The following is a 12,797-nucleotide window of genomic DNA, read 5'->3' on the forward strand; positions in this document are numbered from 1 at the left end:
CCTTTTATTCCTAAGATCAAATAAAAATGTGGCCTTACATTAGACCCTAAATGAAATACTTTTTTGAAATATTTTAAATAATTTTATCTCATAAACTAGTTTCTTTTCATCAATTACATTTTCATATGCTTTACCTTGAGTTCCATTCAATCTTCTTTTCGAAGCTGAGACTATTGAAACCTGGAGAAACTTTTGCTGAAAACCAGTAACTTACAAAGTAGAAAAGAAGCTGAAAGGTGAAAAAGCTGGTACAAATAACACTGATGAACAGTTTTGTGTTGATCTCCATATTTCTTCAACCTGTTAAGATAAATGACAGCTATAAATTGTTATCTCATAATAAACCTAGAGTAAATTTTTTTATTTTAAGAAATGTCTTGTAATTTTAGAAATTTTTAAAATTTAGAACAAATGTAAGAATATAAAGAAACTAAGAATTTTTGGCCTTTTGTATATTTCTTCACCTTTACCATCTATTTGTCATGTATCTTATGTTTGTATTCAGAATAAAAGAAAAAATCTATTATCTTAAAGATCTCAATATTATAGGTGTCATTTATAATTTTTTTTTTTTTTTTTTTGAGACGGAGTCTCGCTCTGTCGCCCAGGCTGGAGTGCAGTGGCCGGATCTCAGCTCACTGCAAGCTCCGCCTCCCAGGTTCGGGCCATTCTCCTGTCTCAGCCTCCTGAGTAGCTGGGACTACAGGCGCCTGCCACCTCGCCTGGCTAGTTTTTTGTATTTTTTAGTAGAGACGGGGTTTCACTGTGTTAGCCAGGATGGTCTCGATCTCCTGACCTAGTGATCCGCCCGTCTCGGCCTCCCAAAGTGCTGGGATTACAGGCTTGAGCCACCGCGCCCAGCCATCATTTATAATTTTAACATCATGATATTCAAAATTATCTAAGTCTTAACATTAACAGGGAATTTCAAGTACTATCAGTAAAAAGTATTCTTTTAATAATATTTCAATTAAGTGTAGGACAAATCACCTGATTTCTTTATTCCTCAATTTCTCATCTATGATATGAAACAGTTGGTTACATAATTTCTAAGAAACAATCAAGTCAAATATCATAGAATTAACACTGCCTGCAATAACAAAACAAAAAATAATTCCATAAAGGACAAACAACATTTAAAACAAAATGAAAATCTTAAGATCACAGTCTTAGAAAAGAGCCATAGCACTGCTGAGGCAAGACAATATGGTCTCGAGGCGGGGAACCTAAGGCTGATTCATACTGACTTCCTAGAACTAAATCAAACAGAAAGGCCCAACTTTACACACCTAAGTAACAATATAACTGGAGGTTACCTCCTTTGCAAGCCCCTCCCCCACTTTTCTGAGTGGCAAATGGAAAACTGAAAGTACCTCCGATTGCTTTCCAGAACCAATCAGATGTTTACACAGGAGTGCAACTTTATAACTTGGTTTCAGCCTCTGATTGATTGCTTTCCCCAACCAATCTAACTGCCAGCCAAGTCTTCCTTTGCACAGAAGTGTAGCTTCCCCTCCCCCCCACCCCCCATTCCCTTCCCCAGATGGGGTCTTGCTTTTCCCCCAGGGTAGAGTGCAGTGGTGCTATCGATCTCAGCTCACTGCAACCTCCGCCTCCCAGGTTCAAGCAATTCTCCTGCCTCAGCCTCCCCAGTAGCTGGGATTACAGGCACACACCACCACACTTGGCTAATTTTTGTGTTTTTAGTAGAGACGGGGTTTCACCATGTTGGCCAAACTGGTCTTGAACTCCTGACCTCGTGATCCGCCCACCTCAGCGCCCTAAAGTGCTGGGATTACAGGCCTGAATCACCACACCCGGCCTAGAAGTGTAACTTTGTAATTTCACTTCAGCCTCTGATTGGTTGTTTTCCTCAACCAATCAGTCTGGTTGTGGGCCACTACTTCATTTGCATGGGGTGTACAATAAGTGGCCAATGGGAAACCTGTAGTGGGTATTTAAACCCTAGAAAATTCTGTAACTGGGCTCTTGAGCCTCTATGGAAGAACCCACTCCCACCCTGTGGAGTGTACTTCCATTTTTAATAAATGTCTACTTTTGTTGCTTCATTCCTTCCTTGCTTTGTTTGTGCATTTTGTCCAATACTTTGTTCAAAATGCCAAGAACCTGAACACCCTCCACCGCTAACACTGTCACTGCACAAATGAGAATTTAACTTTAAAAACATGCTCTTCAATCACACACGTTCTTGGAGCAGAAGGCCTGCAGGGCTTTTATCCCTTTAAAAAAAAAAAAGATTTTTATAAAAGAGCTTCAGGTCTCAACAATCAAGTTAGCAGAAAGAACAGTACTATGCATATATGCACACTCAAAGTGTGTTTTCTATCTCATTGAGCTGAACTTTATTTGGCTCCTAAAAATCTTAGGAATATTCAGACCCAAAAAAAAGGCACTAAAGCATTTGCTCATATCCAGCAAATATAGCATTTCTATGGCTCCATCTTTGATAGAGCTGATCCTCAAATGAAAAGGAAATAAATCAATATACATTTCCAGCTGCCTAATGCAAAGAAATAAAGTCACCTACTGAAGTCAATTCACCAGAGAAAAGCCAAGTCATTGACTGTACTAGCAATAACCCCACTTCATAATCCCTCCCGACCAGGATATCGTAATAAGAATCAGTCTCCCACAGGGCCCCTTCCGACAGAATTCATATGCCTATAATGAATTCTTTCCTCATTCTTTGTGTGTGTGTGTGTGCGCGCGCGCGTGCACGTGCTTGGTAAAAATATTGATATTACAATTCTTCTCTATGAGACTCCATTAACTTTACTGCTCTTTTACTTCTTTTTAATTCAACATATGTTTATTGGGTATTAAATTTTTAATTTGTGGCCTTTTAGCCTAGGTTTAATATTAACCAAACAATACATAAAAGTTTTGTACATAAATTAAGCAGCACCATAATTTGCTAAGTGGGATGTAAGGAGAATAATGCTTTTCTAAGGTTAAAGCAAATAGGTATCTGGAGGCCAGATGGACACAAAATTGGGAAAAAAATACAATCAGTAATCAGAAGAGAATGGAGAATCTAATCTTAAATGTGAGGAGGTTTGCCCTGGAGACTTTTGTATGCTCTCTGCTGATCCTACAGCAGCAGGGGGGCATGGGCTGCTCATTTAGTTTGTTAAAATTCAATGTATACAAAGCATTTATTTCATGAATGTTAAAAGGTGTCATAAAACATATCATACCTTATCCATTTTATGAATTGTTCATTTAACTAATGTATTTAAAAGCACTCAAATAATTCACCATTAAAAAATGTATCATCCCCTCTCCCCCACAAAATCGAGTTTACTGGATGAATATTATATTTTGAACAGAATTATTTTCAGGTAAGACTTTGGATATATGTTGAGAGTCTCCCTTTGAAAAAATGTTTCATTTAAAAACAAAGAGCTCCATATATTCAAGCTGTGACTTCCATTAAAAGCTCAACAGATAGAAGCCAATTAAATTGTTCTACTCTCAGCTTTGCCTCTTAGTAAACAGCTGCTTGCTTAATCAGTCATGCCAAATCAAGAACTAATCTAGAGATCTTTACAAATTTCCCCAGAAAATCAAGGCTTCTGTTAAGAAGCAGCTACCCCTGTTCATTCACTTTAATGCATGAATCAGGCAAGAAAAATGGTAAAAAGTGATAAAACCAAAGGATGCTCATTACTAACATATATTAAGGGCCTTTAAGAGTTTGGTGATTATTAAGTACAGGAATATACAGTAATACTGGAAAAGCAGACCTACTTCATATACCTCTACAGGTAGCTAGAAGCTGGCAGAAGGATACTATTTGGCCTAGAGCAGAGCAGTTCAAACAGATAAGGGAAATACATGTGTAGCAATTTACAAGAATGTCTAGACATGAACTCTACAATATAATTAGTCCATCTTGATTCACAGGAATTACGGACATCAAAGAAACTTTTCCAGAGACCTGCTGAATGAAATAATGTTTATACTTTTCATTCAAGATGGTTTACACAAACTTTAATTGACACTGATTTCTTAGTAGGGAAAAACATGAAAAGGTCTGAAATTTAGTCATGCACTGCATAACAATGTTTCAGTCAATGACAGACCACATATACAATGGTGGTCTCATAAGATTACAATGGAGCCTGGCGCGGTGGCTCACGCCTGTAATCCCAGCACTTTGGGAGGACGAGGCGGGCGGATCACAAGGTCAGGAAATCGAGACCACAGTGAAACCCCGTCTCTACTAAAAATACAAAAAATTAGCCGGGCGTGGTGGCGGGCGCCTATAGTCCCAGTTACTCGGGAGGCTGAGGCAGGAGAATGGCGCGAACCCGGGAGGCGGAGCTTGCAGTAAGCCGAGATTGCGCCACTGCACTCCAGCCTGGGCGACAGAGCGAGACTCCGTCTCAAAAAAAAAAAAAGATTACAATGGAGCTGAAAATTCCTATCACCTAGAGACGCTATAGCCATCATAACACCGTAGTGCGACACATTACTCACGTGTTTGGGGTGATGCTGGTGTAAATAAACCTACTGCACTGACGGTCATATAAAAGTCTAGCACATACAATTATGTGCAGTACATAATAGTTGATAATGATAATAAATGACTATGTTACTGGCTTATGCATTTACTACACTATACTTATCATGATTTTACAGTGTATTCCTTCTATTTATTAAAACACACACACACACCATTAACTGTAAAACAGCCTCAGGAAAGTCCTTCAGGAAGTAGTCCAGAAGGAGGCATGTTCTCTTAGGAGATGACAGCTCCATGTGTGTTACTGCCCCTGAAGACCTTCCAGTGGGACAAGATGTGGAGGTGGACGACAGTGATATTGATCATTCTGACCCTATGCAGACCTAGGCTAATGTGTGTGTCTGAGTCTTAGATTTTTAACAAAAAAGTAATAAAATAATAATTTAATTTTAAAAATAGAAGGAAGCTTATAAAATAAGGATATAAAGAAAATCTTTTTCTACAGCTGCACAATGGGTTTGTTTTCCGACAAGTGTTATTAAAAAGAATCAAAGGCTGGGCGCAGTGGCTCATGCCTGTAATCGCAACACTTTGAGAGGCCGAGGCTGGTGGATCACCTGAGCTCAGGGGTTCGAGACCAGCCTGGACAACATGGTGAAATCCCGTCTCTACAAAATATACAAAAAATTAGCTGGGCGTGGTGGCACGCGCCTGTTGTCTCAACAACTCGGAGGCTGAGGCAGGAGAACCGCTTGAACCTGGGAAGCGGAGATTGGAGTGAGCCAAGATCATGCCACTGCACTCCAGCCTAGGTGACAAAAGCGAAAACTTTGTCTCAAAAAAACAAAAAAAATCAAAAGTTTAAATTAAAAAGTTTATAAAATAAAAAAGAAACTAAGCTAGGGTTAATTTATTGAAGAAATAAATTTTTAAAATCAATTTAATGTAGCCTAAATGTACAGTGCTTATAAAGCCTACAGTAGTGTTCAGTAATGTCCTAGCCCTCCACACTCACTCACCACTCACTGATTCACCTAAAGCAGCTTCTAGTCCTGCAAGCTCCATTCATAGTAATTGCTCCACAGAGGTGGTGTACCATTTTTTATTTTTTATTTTTTTATTTTTTGGACACAGGTTCTCACTCTGTCATCCAGGCTAGAGTGCAGTGGTGCAATCATAGCTCATTGTAACCTCAAACTTCTAGGCTCAAGTGATCCTCCCACCTCAGCCTCCCACGTAGCCACACACCCAGCTCATTTTTTTTTTTTTTTTTTTTTTTTTGGTAGAGACTGGGTCTCACTATGTTGCCCAGGATGGTCTCTAAGTCCTGGCCTCAAGTGATCCTCCCACCTCAGCCTCCCAAACCACTGGGATTACAGGTATGAGCCACTGTGCCTGGTCCAATTTTTAATCTTTTATACTACATTTTCAACTGTACCTTTTCTATGTTTAGATACACAATACTTGCCATTGTGTAGCAACTGTCTATAGTATTCAGTACAGTAAATGCTGTACAGGCTTGCAGCCTAGGAGCAACAGGTTATGTCATATAGCCATGGGTGTGGTAGGCTGTTCTGTATAGGTTTGTGTTAAGTGCACTCTACGATGTTCACACAATGATATAATTGTGTTAAGGACACATTTCTTAGAATGTATCCCCATTGTTAAGCAATGCGTGACTGTACATTTCTTAACTATCAGCTATGACAGCCCTTCCCTTCCAGCAGGAGGACTCCCAGAGACAGGGCCCTGGGAAACAGCACTGCCAGGGCTGATTCAGTCTTCACATCAAAAAACAGTCCATCCATCTGTCTCTGGTCCACCATGAGTCAGGCACTGTGCTGGAATACAATATAGGGAGACATGCTTACAGTCAGTAGGGATACAAAGAAATTGATCCTCACCACATGAAGTGCTAAGTGCAGGGTGCTAAGGGAACGCTCCCTGCTTTCCAAGGAATAAATGCCCAGGAGAGGTGACACATAACAGTGAGAAGGTATCCAAAAGTATTCGAGGTAAACCAAGAGAACATCTTCTCTTCTATGAAAATCCCAATAAGATGCTTTGAGGCTGGAGCCCAAGAGAGTCAGCTCTCAGCCAGGCTCATGCCTGTAATTCCAGCAGTTTGGGAGGCCCAGGTAGAAGGACTGCTTCAAGCCAGGAGTTTAAGACCAGCCTGAACAACATTAATGAGACCCCGTCTCTACAAAAAATAGAAAAATTAGCTGGTTGTGGTAGCACATTCCTGTGGTTCCAGCTACTCAGGAGGCAGAGATGGGAGGATCACTTGAGCCCAGGAGATCGAGGTTACAGTGAGCTATAATTGTGTACCATGGCACTCCGGCCTGGGTGTCCGCGCAAGACCCTGTTTCAAAAAGAAAGAGAAGAAACAAAGGGAGGGAGAGAGGGAAAGAGAAAAGGAGAGGAGGACGGAAAGCAGGAAGGAGAGGAGGAGGGAAGAGGGGATGAGGGGAGGAAGGGAGAAAGGGGCAATTTTAAAGGAAATTGACTTTAAAAAAAAAAAGACTCAGTTCTACTAAGTGAGGTTAGGATTACCAGCCCCTCCCCACCAAAACACAATCACTCACTCATTTCCCCCATTTGTGATTCCTTTGTAAATTCCTTAGAGAATGTCAAAATACCAGTGCCACTTCCATGCACATACATAACCCCACTCCTTCATTTTCTAATATAATCCCCCAGTGAGAGCCACTGCTGGAGTGTTTTGCAGTAAAAATCCCCAAAAAGAAGGGTGAAGGGTCTGTGTGTTTGTATTTAAGGGCAGCAAAGAAGGGGGAAGGTGGGAAGAATGCTCCACTTATGCTTAGCATTCCTTTTCCCATCCCTGGTAAGCTCCCTCTCTCCTATTTCCCACATTGATTCCAAATATTCACTGCTCTCAAATCTCCAGTTCTCCCTCTTAAAATAGATGAGGTTTCTTCCCATTTGACCAAGAAAATGAAGGCGATCAGGCATAAACACCTTTAACTTGGCAATGTTTACTACCTCCCCGCAACTCCCACTACCTGAACCTCTTCTCTGCATACTATAGGTTCTGCCTGGCTATGTGCCCTGCACCTTCAACACTGCTTATACTGTGTGCAACTAGATTTCACCACCCCCCATGCACCAGCCCTGAATGGTCAGCCACCCTCTGGATGGGCTCCATTTGGGCATCCGGAGGTGCCACAGGTTCTACTTGGCCCAAGCTGAACTTAACCCCAAGCAGCCCTTCTCCGTGGTGCCATACCTCAATGAATGACACGGCCACCCACAACATTGCCCCATCTTCCAACCTGGAACAGCTCAGTCATCCTTGATTCCTTCCTATACCTTACCTCTACAAATAACTGATCAAGAAATCCTAGTAGATTGGAGAATACCAAGTGAAGGATACCTTGATTCCAGCAAAGTTCTGAAAGTTTCTCATGATAGCCTTATGAATAATACCAAAAAAAAATAAGAAGTGGCTAGATTAACAAAGTTAGTGAGCCCAAGAGCTAGCTGAAAACTAGAAGCAGCATGTAAATTAATGATCCAAAATAGAATTGAGAAATATCTCCTGATATTTTATATGATTTTCTCTATTTTGGTCCTGTTTTAGTAAATATTTTTTGTAAATATTTGTATGTTTACTTAAGCTGCATATAACAGAGGTGGGAAAGACAGCAAATACATTAAGTTAACAGAATCAGGTTTGAAATTATCTTTATTACCTAAAATAATGAATCCCAATCATAAAGGCAAAATATAATAAAACTTTTAAAGGCAATACCAAAGTATAGGACTTGGCATAATAGCCATACACACAAGACCTTAGCACTGTAAATGACACAAATTAATGAAAGACAACAGTAAATTGAAGATACTAAACACACACACAAAAAAACAAATTTCAGGCTCATTTATACTCAGAAAGAATAGATGTGCATCTTTTGATCAAGTATCAGTCCCATATACTCCCAATTAATTACATACCAAAGTACCTTTAGAGTGGTGTAAAGATGGTAATCTTTAGAAATAGTATCATATCGTAAAGAGCTAAGAGGCTGAATAATGTTATCTTGGGAATAAGATTTCTTAAAAAAAAAAAACAACAACAACTTGAAAACCTGAGAGCAGGCTGGGCTCAGTGGGTCATGCCTATAATCCCAGCACTTTGGGAGGTCAAGGCCAGTGGATCACCTGACCCCAAGAGTTCAAGATCAGTCTTTTGCAACATGGTGAAACCCCATCTCTACAAAAAAATACAAAAATTAGCTAGATGTGGTGGTGCACGCCTGTAATTCCAGCTACCCAGAGGCTGAGGTAGGAGAATCACTTGAGCCCAGGAGGTGGAGATCACATTACTGCATTCCAGCCTGGGTGACAGAGTGAGACCCTGTCTCAAAAACAAAACAAAACAAACTTGAGAGCATTCCTTGAACATTTAAAGAAGTGTTGTGGCTGGGCGTGGTAGCTCACACCTGTAATCCCAGCACTTTGGGAGGCCAAGGCGGGCGGATCACTTGAGGTCAGGAGTTCAAGACCAGTCTCGTCAACATGGTGAAATCCCATCTCTACTAAAAATACAAAAATTAGCCGGGCGTGGTGGTGGTATGCGGCTGTTGTCCCAGCTACCCGGGAGGCTAAGGCAAAAGAATCACCTGAACCTGAAAGACGGAGGTTGCAATGAGCCAAGATCAGGCCACTGCACTCTAGCCTGGGCAACAGAGGTAGACTCTAAGTCAAAAAAAAAAAAAAGTGTACAAAAAAATAAGAGCGGGAACTTACTCTGCATTACTCAAAATTGCACAAGTGGGCAGTTTAACTTAACCACCCTCTAACCCTTTAGAAGTGTCCAAGTGTCTATCACGGAAGTGGTAAAAGAACAGCTGGGAGAGATGTCTGCAGAAGGCGGGGGCCCTAGCCTAACCTTTAGAGGACTCTAGAAACAAGATTTGGGGTCTAGAATTGAACTTAATTTTGGTAATCAGAAAGACAATTCCTATTCCATTAACTTCCCAACATTCTCTCAGTTATGTTAAAAACCATAATTTCACAGAGAAGGAAATGTTAAGTATATATACCATGATGGGAAGTATATAGGCCCAAACTCTTGATTTTGAGTCTCAGTTCTACCACTTGCTAGCTGCGTAGCCTTAGAAAAATTACTAAACTTGCCTTAACAGAACCTCAGTTTCCTCATCTGTAAGACAGAGATATCAACAGTACTAGCCTGACATGGTTGTAGTAAGAAATAAATGATATAATGTTTCTTGGGCACTTAGAACAGTACTCAGCATATGGTGTGCACCCAGTCTCTGCTTCTACCGTCATCCAACTCCAGCAGCACACAGGACATACAACCTCTGGGCCTGTTGTCACTCTAGTCAAGGAAAACAAAACCATCCTACAGCCACCAGGTCCTAGACCCCTAACTCATGCCTTTTTTCATCAGTCAACACTTAAAATGTAGGCAGTGCCCACTGCAGAGATCTATCCTCTACCACTTGAGTACCTCTGTTTTGCTTCAAAGTTCCTTCCCAGTCCATCACCCTCTCCACCGCCCACAACCTTCCACTGGGTCCCTCGGAACTGCTGCTCTACACCCAGAAAGTAGTGTCATATCCTCGGCCTCTCTTCTCCTGCAACCCTCTCAAGTAGCAGTCTCTCACACTGGAGTCAGGAGAGGGCCTTGGTACCTGTCCCGCTTCAGGCCTTATTCCTCCAGTCCCCTGTCCACTGCAAACACCCATATCCTTTTTAGGGTCCTGCCATTCAGTTACACCACCTCTTCCTTTCCTCACTGTTATATTCTAATCTCCCAATCACTTCTGCTTACTCAAAGACATTAGCCCTAGCTCACTGATGTCGTCAAGCCCTGCCATCTTCCTGCTCATTTGATGGCTCCACATCTCCTAGACAACTCAGTCCATTATCTTCACCTGGAATGGCAGGTCTTCCATGCCACCTTACCCACCCATGAACCTTTCTTGTCCCCTACGCATCATTTTCTGCCTCCAAAATAACACTTCAAGTATTCCCTTTGTTGACCAGGGCCTTCTTTCCTTTAAGCTTCTGCAGTATTACAATATTATCAGTCCACTGACCTCTCAACTTTTGCCCAACCCATTAGCCCTATCCTGCTTGTACATCCCTCTTTAATCAGCTTACATTCCAAAGTCCATCATTTCCACAGCACTCTAATACCCAAATTCCCTTTCCATTGCCAACAGTTGACAAAATCCTAATCCTGGATATGCCCAACTATTTACTCAGCAATCAATACAGAACAATCAGAGCTCTGTTGCAGAAAGTCACACACCAGAAGAGATTGAAGCCAGTGTGTGAGAATTACAGAGGGATCAGACAGCCCTCAACACTACCCTGCACTCCAACCATTTGCCACTCCAACCAACCCTCTCAGAATCCACAATAAAATTCCCAAATTGTCCCTATTCTTTTCAAAACACCATCCATCTACCCCATTCTCAGCAGATGACCCCCATCCTACTTCACAAAACAGTAGAAGCCAACGTATGAAAACATTCACTATCCCACACTACCAACTATACAATCTACCTCCATCTGTAACTATCTGTCTTCCCACCTAAGGTCAACCTCTCTAACTTGCGCACTTTAGATCCATCCTTTCTGGCCTTCTTGGGAATCTTTTGCTCCACGTTATCCTTTACTCTCTCCCTCTCAAATGGCCTTTCTATTGGCTCCTAAACAGGCTCAAGTTCTCAGCAAAAACAAAAATCAACAGATTTACAACCTCTTCTTCAATCCTCTTTTTACATAAAGTTTCTCTCTCTTGCTTGAACTTTTACATTTGTGTTCTCTCTCTCTCCACTCCTTTACAGACAAAGGTCTAGAAATATTCGCCTGTATTTCATCATCATTTCTCATCTGACATTTCACCACACTCCACTCCTGTCCCCATCCACATCACTCTCCTGGAATAGCTGTTGCTAAGGTTAACAATGACTTCTATGTGCAGCTTTCATGTTACCTGACCTCTCCGCAACATCAGATGCTGACCATTTTCTCCTTGAAATGCTTTCTTCCTGTACTTCCATAACATCACACTTCCTCTACCCGGCCACTAAATAGTAACAGAGTTAAGACTCCAGACCATCTTCTATCTATTTGTTTCCTATGTGATATCACCTATAACTGCGGCTTCAGTTACCACTTAGATGTAGAAAAATCTAAAGTTTAAATATTCATCCTAGATCTCTCCTCTGAGCTAATGTATATAGCCTACTGCTACTTGATATTACTACACAGTGTCTCAAAGGCATCTCAAACCAAGCTCATAACCTGACCCCTAAACTTGGTCCTCAGCTAGGTTCTTCATCTCAGTGAATGGTTCTCACCAAATGTCTTAGTCGGTTTTGTGTTGCTATAACAGAACATCTGAGACTGCATAATTTATTTTTTCTTTTTTTTCTTTTTTGAGACGGAGTCTCACTCTGTCACCCAGGCTGGAGTGCAATGCTGCAATCTCGGCTCACTGCAACCTCCGCCACCTGGGTTCAAGCGATTCTTGTTGCTCAGCCTCCAGCAGAGCTGGGATTACAGATGTGTGTCACCACGTCCAGCTAATTTTTTGGATTTTTGGTAGAGACAGGGTTTCACTATGTTGGCCAGGCTGGTCTCCAACTCCTGGCTTCTAGTGATTCAACCACCTTGGCTTCCCAAAGTGCTGGGATTACAGGTGTGAGTCACCACACCCATCCAGGACTGCATAATTTATACAGAAAATAGGTTTATTTAGCTCACGATTCTGCAAGTTGAGAAGTTCAAGGGGCACAGCTTCTGGCAAAAACTTTTGTGCTACGTCATAATATAGTGGAGAAGGTCAAAGAGGGAAGCAGGTATGTGTGAAGAGACAAGACCTGGGTGGCATCCTGGCTTTATAATAACTCACTCTCAAAGGAACTAATCCACTCTTGCCAGAACGAGAACTCACTACTATAAGAGTGGCACCAAGCCACTCATGACGGATCTGCCCCCAGGATTCTAACACCTCTCACTAGGCATCAATACATTGCAGATCAAATTTCAACATGAATTTTGATGGGGACAAACTATAGCCAACCCATTGTACCATACATTCAGATCTGACAGCCAGAAACCCAGAAGTCACCCTTGATAACTTGCTTTCTGCACCTTCCAACTCTGCTACCATATCCAATCTACCACTAAGTCCAATGGATTATACTTCTTTTTTTTTTTTTTTTTTTTTTTTTTTTAGACGGAGTCTCGCTCTGCCGCCCAGGCTGGAGTGCAGTGGCCGGATCTCAGCTCACTGCAAGCT

At 41.5% G+C, this 12,797-nt stretch overlaps 2 protein-coding genes across 9 annotated transcripts in view; one reads left to right on the top strand and one right to left on the bottom strand.

Moving 5' to 3' along the window:
* Nucleotides 1-12,797, top strand: part of ALG14 (ALG14 UDP-N-acetylglucosaminyltransferase subunit) — a 307,938-nt gene that overhangs the window by 89,616 nt on the left and 205,525 nt on the right. The window lies entirely within an intron of this gene.
* TLCD4 (TLC domain containing 4) overlaps nt 1-12,797 on the bottom strand; it is a 94,911-nt gene that overhangs the window by 63,330 nt on the left and 18,784 nt on the right. For 6 of the 7 annotated variants that reach the window (XM_074001101.1, XM_074001095.1, XM_005542644.5 and 3 more), the window contains one exon: nt 135-300. The exons of the other annotated variant lie outside the window; for it this stretch is intronic. In XM_074001101.1, coding sequence (XP_073857202.1) covers nt 135-289 — 155 coding nt within the window. In that variant the 5' untranslated portion in view covers nt 290-300. The remainder of the gene's footprint in view (nt 1-134; nt 301-12,797) is intronic. 7 annotated transcript variants of the gene reach the window in all.

Source organism: Macaca fascicularis, chromosome 1 (genome assembly GCF_037993035.2).
Source record: "Macaca fascicularis isolate 582-1 chromosome 1, T2T-MFA8v1.1".
Classification (NCBI taxonomy): Eukaryota; Metazoa; Chordata; class Mammalia; order Primates; family Cercopithecidae; genus Macaca; species Macaca fascicularis.